General features: G+C 43.9%; 1 protein-coding gene across 1 annotated transcript in view; it reads left to right on the top strand.

Annotated features, from left to right (window-relative positions):
* The window catches only part of HTT (huntingtin), a 778,980-nt gene that overhangs the window by 451,481 nt on the left and 307,486 nt on the right, over positions 1-20,013 (top strand). Inside the window, exons 43-44 of the mRNA XM_078772674.1 lie at positions 11,278-11,457; positions 15,117-15,293. Of these exons, the coding sequence (XP_078628800.1) occupies positions 11,278-11,457; positions 15,117-15,293 (357 nt within the window). The remainder of the gene's footprint in view (positions 1-11,277; positions 11,458-15,116; positions 15,294-20,013) is intronic.

Here is a 20,013-nt window from a genome sequence, read left to right as displayed (position 1 = left end):
TACGTTTGCAAGTTTACATTGCTTTTCTCTCTGTTTGTGTTGTTACACTTTCGAGTACCCAAGCATATCAAATCTTGATTAATGCGAAAGACATTGAACAAAAAAGGACGACATGTTGAGACGCTTCTCACCAAGACACTCCATAATTGGGTCGGCTTGTTGGAGCTCTCTCTCACCTTTGCTGCACATCTCTCGTACATAATAACTGGATTGCCCTTCCTGAGGTCATTCCAGGAATTTTCTTAAATCCTCTACCAACAACTAAATCCTGCATTTCTACTATTTATTTATGATTTGACATTTCCAATGTATTTTCGATTCATCAAGTGACATTTGGATCTTTATTGAGTTAAGAATTGAAATTCTCTAGAATTGTTCTGGAGGTAATGAACTTTATTTAATTTGAGTTTTGCGATGGATTTTCTGAAGATTCATTTTTCTAGTTTGTTGCACAAATTGTGATTCATTCGGATGTTAGCCCATTTCTCACATTGATGTTATTGCTTTTTCGTTTAATTATAATCAGGAAAACTGCAAAAGTTTTTAATTGGGATCTAAATGATTTTTCGACTGCCATTTAATGTTTTTATAACTTCCTGCTGATGGTGAGGAATTTTGGGATGCAGGTTTGTTTAAACACAACAAACGGTACATCCGTGAGTATTAATGGTACGGCAGTGCCAACAAGTTCCAGTAAAGAATAAATTCAACCTCTTGTTGAGTTCCTGGTGATGTAGAGTGAAAATTCATGTGAAATCCACTATGGAATTTAGAAAAAAAATGGGGGAACAAAATAATTTACTGTGAAGATTAGGGGGATGAAGACCATTTACATCTGAAGAAGAGCCAGGTTTGCTGTTCATGCGGGACACAGCCATGTCCACTGTGCATTCTAATACAAGGGAAAGTAATACATTGTGAAAAAATAGATTCCATGAAAAATGGATGAGTATATGCAAGGCTCGACATTAACGGCAACCAAAATGCGGCGATCGGCAGCCAAAGTAATGACTTTTTATGAGGAGTCCAGTGGACATAATGAGACGCAGTTGGTTGGGCACTGGGCAGCCTCCTCATCGTGCCTTGAACATTCATATTGACAAAATTGAATGTGCATGTACAAAAAGGTGTGTGTGTGTGTGTGTGTGTGTGTGTGTGTGTGTGTGTGTGTGTGTGTGTGTGTGTGTGTGTGTGTGTGTGTGTGTATCGTTGGTTGTTATCTCCATTTGTGGGTTTCAGGAGGTGGAACAGAGTCCTCCAAGGACCCAAAGTATCCACGTCCTCTTCGGTAAGGGATCACGGTTCATGGACCAAACTGTTCAACTTTTTCAGAGTTTTCTTCCAAGTTCTCTTTTCAGGGTTTGTCACCGAACCCCGGATTGCCTCCAGTTGTAGTTCATTTGTGGTAATATTCCCGGGGATGGTTTTCAAAATCTCAGTGAGGTTATTATTTATCATTCCTTGAGTACAATGTCCGAACTCACGTGCACGTTCATGTCACGTCTCAAGGTCGTGATTATATACGGCCCTTCATGGAACTAACCACTTTTTCAACCTGAATGAACATGTAACTTGACGTGGTCGACCTCGCATGGTCGCTTGCAAAAAAAAAAACAAAAAAAAAAAACAGGTGCGAGTGGAATAGTGTCTGTGCTATTTATTGAGTGAAAAGCGTGATTTTTTTTTTCCGGGCAACCAAAATTTTACTTCACGCAACCAAAATTTTTATAAGGTTGCCCTACTAACCAACCCCAAAAAAGTTAGTGTCGAGCGCTGGTACATTTATATTGTTACATTCCAACCAAGTGTGCTCTGTGGTTTACACTGCAGGTGAAGGAGGTTCATGTTGCACATCCTTGGGGTATTTTCATGTCCGTTTTTTTTTTTGGGGTGTTGTTAGTATTTTATAAGTGTGTTGTAGTATAACGTACCATCTTGGTGTCTTTATAAAGGTTAGTTTTCAACTAACTGTGCGCTGACTCCGCCCTTCGCTGTCATAATCTCACGACTTTGTACTAATTGGCTCTCTACACAAACCAACTCATACTGTGATACGCCCACCAATGTCATGGTGCCAGGCGGCTCCTCCCTTCAGTGTACGGTCAAAGAATGTCCTGGTCACGTTGTCATGTCGTCAAAACCACCTTTTTCCTTGTTTTCCACCTTGCTTGAAGAAGATTTGTTTGTAGCCATAATGAGTGGATGTTGCTATATATCATGATAAACTAGAACAATGCGACTGTGTTGCAAATATGCCTTCGCAAAGTCCCACAACGGGTAGATGCCCTCGTTCACTGTCCTAAAAATAAACAAGTTTGATTAAAATCCCTTCTGTTGTTTTAAAGTATCACATTTTCACCAGCCATGACAGGTTTCACATTGATCAGTGAAGCAGTTTCAGAGAAGGTAATTTTTTAAATATCGGTTTTCAAGCTAATATGGCTGCCATTTCAGAGAAGGTTTCAAGCTAACATGACATATGACCTTAAAAATGTACACTCTGCATATGTATGGGTAGGGGATCACGTTTAGTGAAGTTTCGTGTTGATCGGATAAGGTTCGTTTTTTCAATCCAAGATGGCTGCCACATGACCTATGACATCATCATTTTCAAACTATATACAACAGTGCTGTTAGATGATATTTGTAAAATTTCACATCAACAGGGTAAGCGGTTTCAGAGATATAATTATTTAATATTTTCCTTCAATCCAATATGGCTGCCACACCATATGACCAATGATGTTTTTGTGATCATATTTTAATTGCCATGCCTAGTCAATGATACACGTAAAGTTTTGAGTCAATCGATTGGCTGGTTTGGAAGAAGATGTTTTTTTTAAAGTTTTTAGGTTACATTCAATATGGCTGCCAAACCATGTGACCTATGATGTTATACATTTAATATTTCAATACAAATGGGTCATAGATCATGTGCCTGCAATTTCAGATTTTTAGGATAAGGAATTCGATTAAAACAATTTTGGCTGGTATACCACTTCACCTATGATGTCATCATTATCATGCTTTTGTTCTGCATTGGGAGTACCTGACAATGTGCCAAGTTTAAAATGTTTCAATTGAGCGGTTTCCGAGAATTTTTTTTTTTTGCGTTCAATCAAAGATGGCTGCCATACCACGTGACCTATGACATCACAATTGTCCTAAAAACATTCTGCATGGGTGTCACTCCTGCCCTGAAAGTTTCGTCTCAATCGGAAATATTGTTGCTGAGAAAAACGAGGTTTAGCCCGTACGGACGGACGGACGGACGGACCGACAATCCAAAAACATAATGCCTCTGGCCACTTTCGGGGGTGGAGGCATAAAAAAAAACAGAGCGCGATCATGGTAAACAATGCAAATGGTGGACACCAACAAGAAGGACTACCAGTGGTGCAGTTATGAGAATCTACCGACAACATCCATTACGGCCAGTTACTACAGAGTGCCGATTTGTAAAATGCCAGACAACACAACTTTACCTGTACCTCTATTATGTAGGGAGTTTGATAGAAGCTAGTTGGGATGACCCACGTACAGTCATGGCCAAAAATATTGGCAACCTTGCCCTTTTTTCAAATAATGCACCATTTCTTCCAGATAATTGTTGAAATAAAAAAATATTTTGGTATCCAAATATGTATTTCTTTGGTTTGCAGTGGAAGAAAACAAAAAAAGCTGAAAAAAATTACTAAATCTTACCTTATTCCACACAGAAATCCTGAAATGGCCCAGACAATATTATTGGCACCTTTTAGAAGTTGTTAGAAATAATTAGATTTCAAGCAGGTGATTCTCCCTTACTTTGAAATTGAACTCACCTGTGGTGAGTTTCAGGTGCCTGCAATATAAAAATTACTCATTCAAGCAGCTTGAATAGAGAAAAGGAGTCATTCTGCTGTCTCGTGTCACTGTGTGTACTGCAATGAGCATGGAGAAAAGAAAGAAAACCAGAGAATTGTCTAAGGAGATGAGACACAAGATTGCAGCCAAGCATGGACAATCTCAAGGCTACAAGTCCATCTCCAGATACCTTGATGTTCCTGTGTCCACCGTACGCAATGTTTTCAGGAAGTTTAAGGCCCATGGCACTGTAGCCAATCTCCCTGGGCGTGGCCGCAAGAGAAAATTTGATCAAAGATTGAAGCGAAGGATTGTTCAAATGGTGGAGAAAGCACCTCAATCAACTGCCAAACAGATTCAAGCTGACCTTCAGACACAAGGTACGACAGTTTAAAATCGCACCATCCGTCACCAACTCAATGAAAGGGGGTTATATGTTAGGAGATCCAGGAGGACCCCACTGCTATGTGTGAGAGAGAGAAAGAAAAATAAAGAAAAAGAAAGAAAGAAAAAAAGAGAGGAAAAGAGAGGAAAAAAAGAGAGAAAAGGGGAGAAAAAGAGACAAAGCCAAAATAAAGTTTTCCAAAACATACCTGAACAAGCAAAAATCCTTCTGGGAGAATGTGCTGTGGACAGATGAGACCAAATTAGAGTTTTTTGGGAAAGCACATTATCTCTATGTTTACAGAAAACAAAATGAAGCCTTCAAAGAAAAGAACACCTTCCCAACAGTCAAACAAGGAGGAGGTTCAGTGATGTTTTTGGGTGCTGTACTGCCTCTGGCACTGGTTGGCTTGAACGTGTGCATGGCATCATGAAATCAGGAGATTACCAAGGCAATTTGGAGCTCAATGTTCAACCCAGTGTCAGAAAGCTTGGTCACCGTCGAAGGTCAGGGGTCTTGCAACAGGACAATGACCCCAAACACACTTCAAAAAGCACCCAGTAATGGTTCAAGACAAAACGCTGGACTGTTCTGTCCGGAAGTATTGACAGAAAGAGAGTGGCAATCGGAGGTGTGGAAAAATTGCATGCTTGGTCAGGGTCACCCACACCCAGATAGCTCAGATGGCAGAGCACTGGTACGGTTTCCAGAGGACCTGGGTTTGATTCCTGGTCTGGGCTTGTAATTTTCCCACATATATCCAGGTCCGTCCCGTCAGTGCGATAAAAAATGTAATCTGTTCAGCCTGGCAGAGGTATGCGCTCTACCAAGTGCCTCTTTTTTATCATTTCGTGGCAGAGCTATCTCGAGTTCTCGTTCTCTTTTTCATCATTTCCGTCACATTACTTGTGATTTGATTTAACTTAAACAATCAATCTATTTCTTATATAGAGCTTTTCATCCAAAGTGAAATCTCAAAAGGCTTTACAAAGGAGGAAGTGGTTAAATAAGAAAGGTAAAAACGTAAAATTTTAATTTAATAGAGGTTTAAAAAAAAGAAATAAACAGCATAATTGATAAGGATGTGCAAATTTTTTATAAAGGCAGGGAGTTCCACAGTTGAGCATGCATATCTGAAGAATACTCAATTGCTTGAAGTCTTCATCATACCAGGAGGTTTCTGTTGTTAGACCGTATGATTCTTGCATGGGGTGTACGATGTGGTTAGGTCAGAAATGTGTCCAGTTTGTTCTTACAACCAGTTTGTTCTTAGTTTGTTCTTAGTGGAACCAGTTTGTTCTTACCTCTTGAAGGTTGTCGGTTATATCCTCGCCTCCGAGTGTTCTAGGTTCGGTTGGAATCATTGTTTAGTTGATAGGTGTTAAAGTTCCCAACCCAGCAGTAAACTGTCATCCTAGTGTTTCGCAACCAGGGTGTATCATCAATGCATGTTTCGTCCCTAGAATAAACATTAAAATCTGCGGCCCGATACCCTGAAACCAAAAAAATAAAATAATTTAGAGGGGGCACTCCATCAGTGGCAAAGCCACACCCTCTCAGCTAATGATGCTACGAGCATTGATGTACTATTTACAAAAGAGACCACCTTTAGAGGCCATTTTTCTCCACAGAGCAGGGGTTGGCCTGTTTCGGGCACCGTGGTCCCCTTTTTTAAGCAATGTTTTATGGCCGGATGCCCTTCCTGCTGCCAACCCTGTTAGTCGCCTCTTGCGACACACAGGGAATTACCAGTGAACTGGTACTGAATTTGCCGTCCTCAGAAGGATGACAGGCTGAGTCAACCTACCATTTGTTAATTCAGCAATCGACCGGGATTCAAACCCATTATTCTAGGATCCCAAGCCAGCACCCTAATCGCTAAGCCAACACCAGACTATTTACAAAAGAAGAAGATTAAATATTTAAAAACATTTATCCGTCTGCATATGAGTATCCAGTGAAATGTCTTCAACCATAAGGTGTTGTATGATCCATCCATCCATACGTCATAATCCAACCACAACAAAATGTCTAAAAAGCCATTTTTAACCATGAGTCTGGGTGCCATCTTCTGAATGAACTTTTAGTGCTTGTTACGGTAAGCACGATGTTATGAGAGTATGAACCAGAGTTTCAGTATTCCTTCGAGCACGAGCCGTATGTAGGCAATATTGTGCAGAAGGACGTCGAGGCTGATTAAAACTTTTTTGTTTGATAAAGTTTTGCTTGAGCTTATCCAAAAAGGGGAAAATGTTTTCATGGCTACATTATGAGGACTCATTATTTCAATATCCACTGGAGTCGGCCCTCAGCATACACGTACGGAGATGCCTTTGAACAGAACAGATTAAAGGACATTGCCCAGAATTCCTGGCGTCCGGGCATTGCAAATGAGATGGAAGAGCCGATTGTGTGCACCTTTATGTTGCAGTGAAGTATAGTCATAATGCTTGCACGTTAATGCTGCACACAAGGTGAGCTGCCATATTCGACTCCTTCAAAACACCAAGGTTCTTCAACCACAAAACAAATTTGTTGAGTGTAGTTCATCGAATCAATTATTGTCTACCTTGTTTTTGAAGTTTTTTTTTTAACATTGTAATGTTTTTTTTTGTGATGTATGTTTGGCATTTTATCTCCTCATGTGAGATGTGGTTGCGTTCCTCCATAATGTGCCAATTAGCTCTCTTTAAACAAAAAAGGGACTGTGTGATGCAATCTTTATTTATTTCACATGAAAATAACAGGCATATCGACACTGGCCTTTTTTTTTTTTTTGTATACAGGATCGAGGCTTGTGAAAGAGTTAACATTAATCACAAAAAATCAAACAGACACATAAAAAATATAATAAGGGGAGCGGTAGACAAGATGGGGAGAGAAGGGGAGGCACACAAACACAAAATTTGAGAGCAGGGACATCGGGAGATCTGTGGGAGGGAGAGGGCTTGGGGGGGAGGAGGCGTGGGAAGGGGGGGGGGGGGGAGAAGTATAAAACACATGGACACTGCAAAGACTTCCAGGAACGAAGTTGGTATTTCAAAAAAGTGTATCTGGAGTGAAATTAGCGGGGGAAGAAAAGATCAAGGTTTTGGATGGGGGAAGGTAAGAGATGGTGGTGAACAGCTGTTTTAAAGACCTGGAGGGAGGAGTGCGATTGAAAAGAGTGAGGGAGTTTCTTCCAGAGGTGGGAGAAAAGAGGAATGAAAGAGGGAAGGTGAGCAGAGAGTCTTGATTTTGGTAGTTTAACCATAAGAGGGTTGCTGGCAGATCTTGTGTGACCTGCAGGAATATTTGTGGGACAGAGCACAGACAGGGCTGGGGGATCTAGGCTGGAGAGGAGTCGGTAGAAGACAGAAAGACCACCAAACCTGCCTGATGTGAGTGAGTGAGAGGCCCTCGGAGTTAGCTTCATCGCGGGAGATTCCAATGATTCTGAAAGCTTTGGTTTCAACAGCGTAAAGCCGAGCTAAGTGTGAGGCAGGAGCACCAGCCCAGAGGGGAGAGCAGTATTCCATTGAGCTGCAGATGAAAGCCTTGTATGTGGTAAGGAGCTCAGTTGTGCCAAGGAAGGACTTCACACGACGGAGGATGCCCAGTCGGCGACTGGCTTTGGAGGCCAGATTGGAAATGTGGTTTTCCCAGGAAAGATCATGGCAGATAGTGAGACCCAAAAGCTTGAGTGACAGAACTTCTTGGAGAGGATTATTGAGAAAGTAGATGGGAGGGTTTTCCAGTCGGTCTTTTCGGAGAGACATCGTAAGAGTGTGAGATTTGTCAGGATTGAAAGACATGTTCCACTTGTTTGACCAGTCTGTGATTTTGTCCAGGTCTGCAGTGAGTGATATGAGGAGGCTGCAGATTGCCGATCTGAGGGATGGGGAATGGAGTGGCAGAGTGTGGAGTCATCAGCAAAAAGATAGAGAGGATTTTCAAGAGAGTCAGAGAGATCATTGACGAAGACTAGAAAAAGCACAGGGCCCAGAACACTGCATTGAGGAACTCCAGCCTGAACAGGAAGGGGAGATGAGAGAAACCCATTCAGGGCCACACGTTGACGATGACAAGAAAGGAAGTCCACAAGCCATGCTTGGAGATTTCCATGGATACCATAGGAGGAGAGTTTGGTCTCACCACAAGATTCCATGTACCATGGACGGGAGGAAGGGTATGACAACTGAAGACGAGATGGGATAAATCTGTGCATGAGAGAGCAATTACTTTGGAAGAATTCCCAGGATGAGTTGATGTCAGAGGCGGTAGAGATGGGAGACCAGTCCAGATGATTGATGGCTGCTTGAAGACCGTGCCAGTTGGTCTGAGTGAAATGCCAAACTCGTCGACGCTGAGGAGCCTCTCTGAGAATGGTTAGAGATGTCCACTTTAACAAGCACATGATCAGATGAGCCGATGGAGCAGAAGAAGAGCAGCAGATATTTGCAGGGAAGTTAGTCGTAACCAAAAATTCAGCTGTAAGCTATAATTCAGGTGTAATTCGATCTTTAATTCAGCTGCAAGGTCTAAGCTCCCCTCAAGGATTGTACCGTCGAGTGAATATATTTCTCCAAGGCTCCTTTCGAACCGCTTTTCCTGGAAGTACCAAAGTATCAAAGTAGTGTCAGAAAGTGATAATTCAATCTCTTTCAAATTAAGTGCAATTTTGATGGCACACTTGGCAAGCATACAACCAGGAAAACTTCCCTGCTGCCCTTCGGAACTGAATATTATGAATCTTCTAATTTGATACCTAAAGATGGTAGTTAGGGTATATACACCCCCCCTCACCCCCCTCCCAGCCTTCCCATGCCTCCTCTCCCCCAAGCCCTCTCCCTCCCACCGATCTCCCGTTGTCCCTGTTCTCTACTGTTGAACTTGTGTGCTTCCCTCTCTCTCCCCACCTTGTCTCCCACTCCCTTTATTGTATGTTTTGTGTGTCCGTTTGTTTTTTTTGTGATTGACGTTAGCTCTTACACGATCCTCAATCTTGTATACAAAAACAAACAAAAAAAAATCTGCATAAAAAAATATTTTGACATGGTACTCGTGTGTTCGGTTGTTGGTTTATTCGATTGGTCTGGCAGTGCTTTATTTGTGAAAAAGTGATGGGAGGATTTGGGAGTAAGAGGAGGGAAGGGGTATGTGTTGGCATGTGTGAAGTGTGTGCAGTGAAATGCTCCACCATACTTGCATACATAAGTATACGGCCATATGAGATGCATTTATACATAACTATGTGATACCAGTTACAAATATAACGGCACGCACTCGGTAGAGCGCATACATCCTGTCAGGATGAACAGTTTACATTTTCTAATCCCACTGATAGGCCATATCTGGATCCAGACCTGAACCAAAAGCGTTCCGCCTTGTTCTTGTCACCTAACCAACTCGTCCAACAAGTTTTGTCATAATCCATCCACAACCTTTTGAAATATCATGCTGTACTACATGTCGTTTTTGGCCCAATCTCTCAATGGTGAAGAATCACTTGAAATTAAAAAAAAATTCTCGTGTTCAGATCTGGATCTTCACCAAAATCGAATCAATTCTTTCTTCTCACATATCCAACCTGTCCAACAAGTTTTGTCCTTATCCGTCCATAACTTTTTGAGATATCTTGCTATACTTGTATGTCGCTTTTGGCCCAATTTCTCAATGTTGAAAAATCACTTAAAAAGGAAAATGAAAAAAACTTTTGTGTCCGGATGCAGATTCGGATTTTCAGCAAAATCGAATCAATTCTTTCTTGTCACACAATCGAACCTGTCCACTAGGTTTGGTCGGAGGTTGTCCATAACTTTTTGAGATATCATGCTTTATATTAGTCAGGTTCACTATGTTTTTTCGTTCAAAATCATGGTAGATTAGCAAACCTATACATTTTTGGAAACGTTATTACATGGAAAATCTGAAAATCAATGTTTACATTTGCCAATTCCGACCAATTCGATTCGACCAATTCGATTCGACCAATTCGACCAATTCCATTCGACCAATTCGACCATTCGACCATTCGACCAATCGTTTCGATCGACCATTCGACCAATTCGATTTGCCAATCAATTTGACCGACCTTTGCTTGTGTGGAACGGACTGTGAAAACGATGCGGACTATATTGTCGGATACGACACACAGGACAGTGATGACGAACTCTAAATGGCATATTCTGTAATCGTGTATGTTTGATGCCATTGACTGCCTGTGTATATTTTGTCATTGACTGCCTGTGTAGATGTGAAGTTATACTGACTGCATGTGTATATATGATTTTGCTGACTGCCTGTGTATGTTTGGTGATATGAATTATTGTGACACATTTTGATGTTATTAACTGCCTGTACAAAATGATAACATGTATTTGATTATGCAACTTATCGCGAATATAAAGACAGTATTTTGCAATTCAAAACCTTTGATTCGTGTCTTACCATTCCCCATAGCACTAATTTGATACATTCATTGGATTCCTTGTCCCTGAAAATATAGGTTTAGTATATTTTAAAAAGTTTTTAGGGTAATTCGAGGCAGAAATAGAACAAAATATGTATTTTACAGTGGCCATTTTGAAAATCCAAAATGGCCGCCATACAGGTATCTCTCCAAATGTAAACATTGATTTTTAGTTTCCTTATGCTATAACCTTTCCAAAAATGTATAGGTTTGCTAATCTACCATGATTTTGAACGAAATATAATTTATTGACCTAGTGAACCTGACTATATCGTGTTTGGCCGTATCTCTCAATGGTGAAGAATCACTTTAAATTTGCTCGTGTCCAGATCCAGATCTTTACCAAAATCTAAGCAATTCGTCCTCGTCGCACCCCCTACTTGCCCAACAAATATTGTCCGAATGTCCGAATCCATCCATAACCTTTTGAGATGGCCTGCTCACAGACAGATAAGCAAACAGGAGGGAAAACATGAACTCGGTCCACATTGGGGGGTAGAGATAATAATGTTGTAAATGTTTTAATTTATGTATTACAAGTATTGCTGTATGGGATGTGGTTAACAATTTGATGATTGATTTACATTTGTTCCAGTGTCAGAATCTACACGACTCTGAGCAGCTGGCATGGCTAATCGTAAACCACGTGACGGATCTGATTGCTCTCAGCCATGAGCCACCGGTGCAAGACTGCATCAGTGCCATCCATCGCAACCCTGCTGCGAGCCGGCTATTCATCGAGGCTCTACGTTCCCGCAGCCAATCGCTGGTTTTGGTGAGCCTTGTCATCTTCGTCCCTGCAAGCATTTTTCAGATCACGTATATTCGTCATGAAATTCACTTTATTCCTCTTTTTGGTGTGGGGCGGATGAAGGAATAAATAACCACCTTTCGAGGCTATTTTTGCCCACAGAGCAGAGGTTGGCCTTTTTCAGGCACCGTGGTCCCCTTTTTGAAGCAATGTTTTATGGCCGGATGCCCTTCCTGCCGCCAACCCTGTTAGTCGCCTCTTGCGACACACAGGGAATTACCAGTGAACTGGTACTCAATTTGCCTACTTTGGAAGGATGACAGGCTGAGTCAACCCCCCTGGCGTTAATTCAGCGATCGACCGGGATTCGAACCCAGGATCCTAGGATCCCAAGCCGGCACCCTAACCGCTAAACAAACACCAGGCTTACACCAGGATCAAGAAATAAATGTAAAATATATGTTTCTTACTCTGTGCAGATACGATCGTACTTGCTGGTGACGATGCACAGCGACTAACCCAGGAGGTGTGGGTTAAATTTGAGCCCAGACGTTAGTATTCAAGTTTGGGGTTTGTCCCAAGAGAATTACCATGTTCTTGTGAGATTGTAAATAAATGCGCAGCTTGCTTACTGGTGACCTTCAGAGGAAAAAACCAATATGTTCCTCTCTGCCTCCTCTGGGCTACATATGGGCACGGGTTCCCACTTGATGGTTGACTATTACATGCTCCAGAATAATTGTGATGGCTACTAAACTAAAAGGCTGATTGTATAAGGGGACACCTGCAGCATTCTATTTAAGAAGGCCTGCCTACAGTTTTCGCACACGGCTTTCATGTGGGTGGGGGGTTGGGGTGGGGGGTGGTGGGGGGCTTTGGATGCATTGTTAATTTATAATAACAATAATCTATATCTATATTATATATATAAAATGAAGTTTTTGATTGTTTGTTTGTCTGCACGTGCTAATCTCCTGAACTGTGAAAGATAGGAGGCAACCTCTGAAACAAAAAATGTCGGGACGGGCCCCGGGAAGGTTATCGGCTAGGTGGCGAGGCCGGTCAAGGCCGCTTCGGCCGGGCTGGGCCCATTTCGCGATTAAAAGCTGAGCTGAATTATAGTAGTCAATCTTCTACGGCCGTGAGTAAAAGCTGAATTATAGTAGTAAATGCATTCAAAAAGAACCAAAAATGTCGGGACGGGCCCGGGAAGGTTATAGGCTAGGTGGCGAGGCCGGTCGAGGCCGCCTCGGCCAGGCTGGGCCCATTTCGCAATAAAAAGCTGAGCTGAATTATAGTAGTCAATCTTCTACGGCCGCGAGTAAAAGCTGAATCATAGTAGTAAATTCATTCAAAAAGAACCAAAAATGTCGGGACGGGCCCCAGGAAGGTCATAGGCTAGGTGTCGACGCCGGTCAAGGCTGCCTCGGCCGGGCTGGGCCAATTTCGCAATTAAAAGCTGAGCTGAATTGTAGTCATCAATCTTCTACGGCCGCGAGTAAAAGCTGAATTATAGTAGTGAATTCATTCAAAAAGAACCCGGGCATCGCTGGGTGCTTTCGGCTAGTCTTTCTATAATTCACCAAATGTCTGTCTGTCCGTCTGTCCGTCTGTCTGTCTGTCTTGTCTGTCTGTTCCAAGGTATCACAAAAACGGCTGAACCGATCGCAACAAAATTTTGGGTGGGTAATCCTGCGACCCGTGATATGATTTAACAGATGTTTATATAAATCGTTTAAAATAAAAAGCCTTCAATTTATGATATTTTGCCTTTTCATTTGGGCCTCCCAATTGAAGCCCCGCCCATAGGGTGGGTACCGTTGCTAGTGAATAAAATATCAACAAATTCAAGTTTGGATGAACAAACTTCACTTATTTTATATAATCTGCTGTTTGTATTTCTGAATCGTGTCCCCAATGGGAGCACGGTGGCAAACCACCAAGTGTAGTTCTTGCCAGTAGGATGCACCATCAGCAGCATGGTCTTTACTTTGCTAATCAAAGCATAGGCTTTGCTAATTGGATGGATGATAATCATCGTCTAAATTAAAGGATGCTGTCTGTCTGTGTATCTTTCTGTGTGTCTTTGTGTCTGTCTGTGTCTGTTTGCCCCTTTGTTTTTGTTTCCCTTCTCCTTTCTCAACACTTCGTGCATCATCACAAAACTACCGGTAATTATCGGCATAATTAACAGTCTTCTGAGAAAGTCAGCGGAGGCATTATGTTTGAGGATTGTCCGTCCGTGTGTGTGCGCGTCCGTCTGTCCATGCGTCCGTGCTAGGTTTTCGTGACCGCGACAACTTGAGAGCGGCCGAAGAGGTCTAATTCAAACTTGGTACAGTTACGTAAAATGTAAAGATTAACTAAGTGCATTTTTGGGTCACGAGATCAAAGGTCAGAGGTCATGTTATGTAAAAATCTTGTGACCGCGATAACTTGTGAACCAGTGATGGGATTTTGACCAAAGTTGGTACGAGTATGTATTATGATGCAAAGATGAAATAGTTTGATTTTGGGGTCAAGAGGTGAAAGGTCTGAGTCTAATAGTTTTTTGTTACCGTACCGCAATAACTTGAGAACGGCTGAAGGGAACTAAGTCAAACTTGGTACAAGTATGTATAGTGTAATGATAAACGGATTCGATTATCGGGTCAGGAGGTTAAAGGTCAGAGGTGCCGTAAATGGTAAAAAAAAACTGTTACTGCGTTAACTTGTGAACCAGTGATTTGATTTTGACTAAACTTGGTATATTGTGATGAAAAGATGAACTGATTAGATTTTCTAATCTGATTAGAAAATCTGATTAGATATTTTAGATATTTTAGATATGATTAGATATTTTCAAATATCAAAGGTCAGAGGTCATGTCAGGTAAAAAATGTTATACTTGAGACCAGCTGAGGGGATTTAAATCAAACTCGGTACAAGTATGTATAATGATGTAATAATGTGGTCGGAGGCATATCGATCGAAGTTGCGACGTCAGAGTGCCGTTCTAGTTACCTATGCCACCAAAGGTGGATGGAGGTTATGTTTGCACCCCTGTCTGTCCGTTTGTCTGTCTGTTTGTCTGTCTGTCCGTTTGTGAAAAAAATCTCAAAGTTGTTGACGGATTCGGACGAAATTTGGCCGAGATGTAGCATATGTAACATGGTCGAAATGGTTAGATTTTGGTGTAGATCCGAATTCGGATCCGGCTACTAGAATTTAAAAAAAGGATTCTTCACCATTATTGGGAGATCGGGCCAAAAACGATACATAGCAGGATATCTCAAATAGTTGTGGATGAATTTGGACGAAACTTGTTGGACAGGTTGTGTGTGTGACGAGGAAAAAATCGTTTCAATTTTGGTGAAGATCCGGATCCAGATCCAGATCCAGATCCAGCGAGTCGAATTTTTAAAGTGATTCTTCACTATTGATTGATATAGCCAACCAGGTGGAGGTGTGCTCTCTACTGAGTGCCGTTCTAGTTTTGGTTGTGTTTTCTCAATGCTGGATCACGTAGTGGATGCATTGCCATGCAAATAGCACCATTCTGGTGATGTTATGGGCATAATGATGTTTATATTCTAAAAAGTAATACAAAGTGGTTCGTGCGTTATTTGAACCAGTTTGTGTGTTGCTTTGACGTTGTCACATCTCCATGATCGATGATGTCAAATGTGGAACAATTTTTGCAGCCTACCATGTTGCGGAGGACCTTACAGTGTCTGGAAGCCATACACCTGAGCCAGTCTGGTGCAGTGCTTGCACTTTATGTGGAACAATTGCTCATGACACCAGTGCGCGTCCTTGCCCACATGGTTGACACACTTGCGTGTCGCCGCGTTGAGATGCTGCTCACCGAGACGCGACAGGTTGGGACCTCTCGATTTTTCTTGTAATTGTTGTTGGTGTAATTATAATATACTAGGGCATGCCCGTACTATATATATATCTAAAATTATATCCCCCCCCTCTATTTACATGAAATGGTTTGGTCCAAAGCGAACGGCTTGCGAGTGGTGACAATCCCCCCCCTCTATTTACATGAAATGGTTTGGTCCAAAGCGAACGGCTTCCGGAGTTTGGTAAAGAAATCGCCATCGCGTGCACAAACGCGCAGGAAAGCGAATGAATCGCAAATTCGTTTTTATTAGTTTTAAAACATAGTTTAACGCCAACATAGTTTGCAAACGTGAAATAAATGAATACGCTCTCAAATGTGCCATCCGAGGCAGAGTGTGTCCGCCACGTTCGGCACACGCGATAGTTCGCTGCTCTCTGATTGGTTGAATCGTTTTTTGGACATAGCTCGGTAAGTAATTGTCCGATTAATATGAAACCTTGAAAAGGCACATCCTCGGGTCCCCAGCAATATACCTGGCAAGTTTCAAGTATATCGGACCCGTGGTTGTCGAGAAACAGCGGTCACAGACAAACGTACAAACAGAGATTACTGGAATTATAGATAGACTAGGGCATTGCCCGTACTATATCTATATCTAAAATTATATCCCCCCCCCTCTATTTACATGAATGGTTTGGTCCATTCGCAAAGCCAAAGCGAACGACCACAGAACCCCCCCCCCCCCCCCCTCTATTTACATGAATGGTTTGGTCCATTCGCAACGGCAAAGCGAACGGCGAACGGCTAAATCGCCATAGCTCGGTAAGTACTTGTCCGATTAATTTCAAACCTTGAAAAGGCACATCCTCGGGTCCCCAGCAATATACCTGGCAAGTTTAAAGTATATCGGACCCGTGGTTGTCGAGAAACAGCGGTCACAGACAAACGTACAGACGTACAGACGTACAAACGTACAAACGTACAAACGTACAGAGATTACTGGAATTATAGATAGATGTTGGTGTAATTATAATATACTAGGGCATGCCCGTACTATATATATATCTAAAATTATATCCCCCCCCTCTATTTACATGAAATGGTTTGGTCCAAAGCGAACGGCTTGCGAGTGGTGACAATCCCCCCCCCTCTATTTACATGAAATGGTTTGGTCCAAAGCGAACGGCTTCCGGAGTTTGGTAAAGAAATCGCCATCGCGTGCACAAACGCGCAGGAAAGCGAATGAATCGCAAATTCGTTTTTATTAGTTTTAAAACATAGTTTAACGCCAACATAGTTTGCAAACGTGAAATAAATGAATACGCTCTCAAATGTGCCATCCGAGGCAGAGTGTGTCCGCCACGTTCGGCACACGCGATAGTTCGCTGCTCTCTGATTGGTTGAATCGTTTTTTGGACATAGCTCGGTAAGTAATTGTCCGATTAATATGAAACCTTGAAAAGGCACATCCTCGGGTCCCCAGCAATATACCTGGCAAGTTTCAAGTATATCGGACCCGTGGTTGTCGAGAAACAGCGGTCACAGACAAACGTACAAACAGAGATTACTGGAATTATAGATAGATGGAGGTTTTGCATTAATCATATTTAGAGGACTCCACCAACCTTCCCATATCCTTTACAAAATCCTGGTTCCATCTCAAGAAAAAGATTTCAACGATTGAGAAATAGGATGCGACACACGTGTTCACATATCACGAGGTACATAAACTGCACAACCAACCGGATACAATTGAAGGGATTAAGTGTTGTATAAAAGAAGGTTTACTTCTGGTCAAACTTGGGGGAAGAATCGCACTTCTTGACTGCATTATGTGATATATGTGTATTGATTTATCAGGATGAATAATTCAATTTTGTTTCAATTTATGAAAAGATGTTTATCCAATTGTTGTTAAAGCACACAACCATTGCTGATTTCATTGAATGTTTTTTTACGTCCAGCCGGAAGAGGACAATGTACCGTCGACAGCATTGTTTCAATCAGATTCCCTGGACGTTGTTGTCAATTCTCCGTATTATTGACGATTTTATTGAAAGTGATTAACAAAATTGCGTGTTACTGATAGAATCGTTTTATTAGCCCGTCCCCTGCACAGAAAGAGATGGGGTTTTGTAATTACGTGTGTGTATGTGTGTGTGTGTGTGTGTGTGTGTGTGTGTGTGTGTGTGTGTGTGTGTGTGTGTGCGTGCGTGCGTGCGCGCGTCCGTCCGTCCGTCCGTGTCCGTCCGTGTCCGCCCACGGGCCATAACGTTTTTTTACCATTTCAGCTATTGTCATAAAATTTTCACCAACGCTCTATTATCATAATACGGAGAAGGCAAATTAATAATTTGGTCAAAAGGTCAAAGGTCAGCATCACATAAAATCATCAATTTTCATCCAATTGACCTGAAATTTCAATTTATCATTTGAGTTTTGTCATCAAATTTTCAACAAAGCTTTATTATGAGAATATGGAGAAGGCAAATAAATAATTCAGTTAAAAGGTCAAAGGTCAGCATTTCATAAAATCCTCAATTTTCATCCAATTGACATGAATTTTTTTGAATTTGCATATTGGGTCACTGAATTTGTTCACCAATCAAAAGCTACAAGCCGATTGTTTTTTAGATCCAAAGGTCAAAAGTCAAGGTTGTGTAAAATCTTAATTTTCACACCCATTCACCTGAAATTTAAATAATTTGCATATCGGGTCACAGAATTGGTTCACTAATCAAAAGTTGGAAGCTGATTATTTTTTTTTAGATCTAAAGCTCAAAGGTCAAGGCTGCATAAAATCATCAATTTTCATTTTGTGGCCGGCACAAGGGGTAATAATTCCGCGCACCAGTGGGTGGCGCGAGCGCCCAGGCGGGGACCGATGGTACATGCCCCGCCCTTCGACCGATCGGCCACGCCCGGGGACTAGGCGTGGCCTCGGCACATATATGCGGGCTCTAAGCTCGAGCCCGCTCAGTGCTGCAGTTCGAGCTTTTGAAATAAAGACTCTTTTGGTTTTAACAAACGCGTTGTGGCCTACCTCTTTGGCAAGCAAGTTGTGTGCGCAGCACCACACTTCACTGGTGACGCCGATTGGTTCAGCCGTCGCTGACCACCGAACGCGCCATGGCCACCAACGCCGTCACAGTAAAACTCCCAGAGTTTTGGGAAGCACAGGCCGATGTGTGGTTCGTACAGGCCGAAGCGCAATTTCAGCTTCGAGGCATAACGGCGGACGAGACCCGTTACTACCACGTGGTCGCCGCCCTCGGGCCCGGCACTGCCGCCCGAGTCGTGTCCATCCTGCGGCACCTGCCGGTCGACCACAAGTACGGGGTGCTCAAACGTCTCCTCATCGCCACGTTCGGCCTCACGGAGATCGAACGGGCCGACCGCCTCCTGGACCTTCCCGAACTCGGCGACACACGACCATCCGTGCGGATGGATTTTATGCTGTCGCTGCTGGGTGACCAAGCCCCGGATTTCTTATTCCGGGCGCTTTTCCTACGCCAGCTACCTCCTCAGGTACGCCTCGCGCTGGCCGGTTCCAAAATAAGGGAACCCCGCGCCCTGGCCGTAGAGGCCGACAAGTTATTCGCGGCTTGCGACACGCGGCCGAGTTACGGTGCTGCCGTCGTGGATCCCGGGGCAGAGGCTACAGCGTCCCTCGTGGCCGCTGCCGCGCCCCGCCCACCACCACCGCCGCCGAGAAAGCCGTGGCTGCCGCCGCCCCCGCCCCCGCCGCCGCAAGCCTGGTGCTATTTCCACGCCAGGTTCGGCCACAAGGCTAGGACGTGTCGCCCGCCATGCTCTTTTCACAAGTCGGGAAACGACCAGGCCGGCGCTCATTAGCGGCCCTGAGCGTCGGCCATTCCGGCAGCCTCCTATTCATTACGGACACCTTGTCCGGGCGCCATTTCCTCTGCGATACAGGAGCGCAGGTAAGCGTCATCCCCGCCTCCACGTCCGACAAGCGAACCGTGGGCCGGGGCCCCGCATTGCTTGCCGCCAACAGTACACCCATCCGCACATTCGGGAAGCGCTGCCTCTCCCTGCGGTTCGGAGGGCAGCGCTTTCAATGGTCGTTCGTGACCGCCAGCGTGCCAATGGCATTGCTTGGTGTGGACTTCCTATGTGCGAATGGGTTGTTGGTCGACGTGAAGCGCAGACGGCTCGTCCAGGCCGAAACCTTTACCTCGCTCGCTTGTTCGCTGAGCGGCTCGTTGAGCGGCTCACTGAGCGGCTTGCCAAGCGGCTTGCCAAGCGGCTTGCTGGAAGGTTCCGTCCCGGCGAGTTTAGTTTGCACGCTTCCGGCAGCGGACGACTTTACCCGCCTCCTCGCCAGTTTCCCAGCCCTCACGCGGCCCACCTTCTCAGGGGTGGCCGTTAAACACGGGGTGGAGCACCACATCCCCACGGTCGGGCCGCCGGTCTATGTCCGGGCACGCCGACTCGAGCCCACGAAGCTCGCAGTGGCGAAAGTGGAGTTCGCCACGCTGGAGCGCCTGGGGATCGTGCGGCGCTCCAACAGCGCTTGGGCTTCTCCGCTGCACATCGTGCCGAAGCCCGGCGGGGGATGGCGGCCGTGCTGGGACTACCGCCGGCTCAACGATGCCACCACCCCCGACCGCTACCCCGTCCCACACATTCAGGACTTTTCCGCCCGGTTGGCCAACACGACCGTGTTTTCTAAGGTGGACCTCATCCGGGGCTACCATCAGGTCCCCGTCCAACCGGACGACGTC

Source organism: Myxine glutinosa, chromosome 2 (assembly GCF_964187855.1).
Source record: "Myxine glutinosa chromosome 2, kmMyxGlut1.1, whole genome shotgun sequence".
Lineage (NCBI taxonomy): Eukaryota > Metazoa > Chordata > Myxini > Myxiniformes > Myxinidae > Myxine > Myxine glutinosa.
Note: the sequence above shows the minus strand (reverse complement) of the source record. Positions and strands in the feature narration are given on the sequence as shown.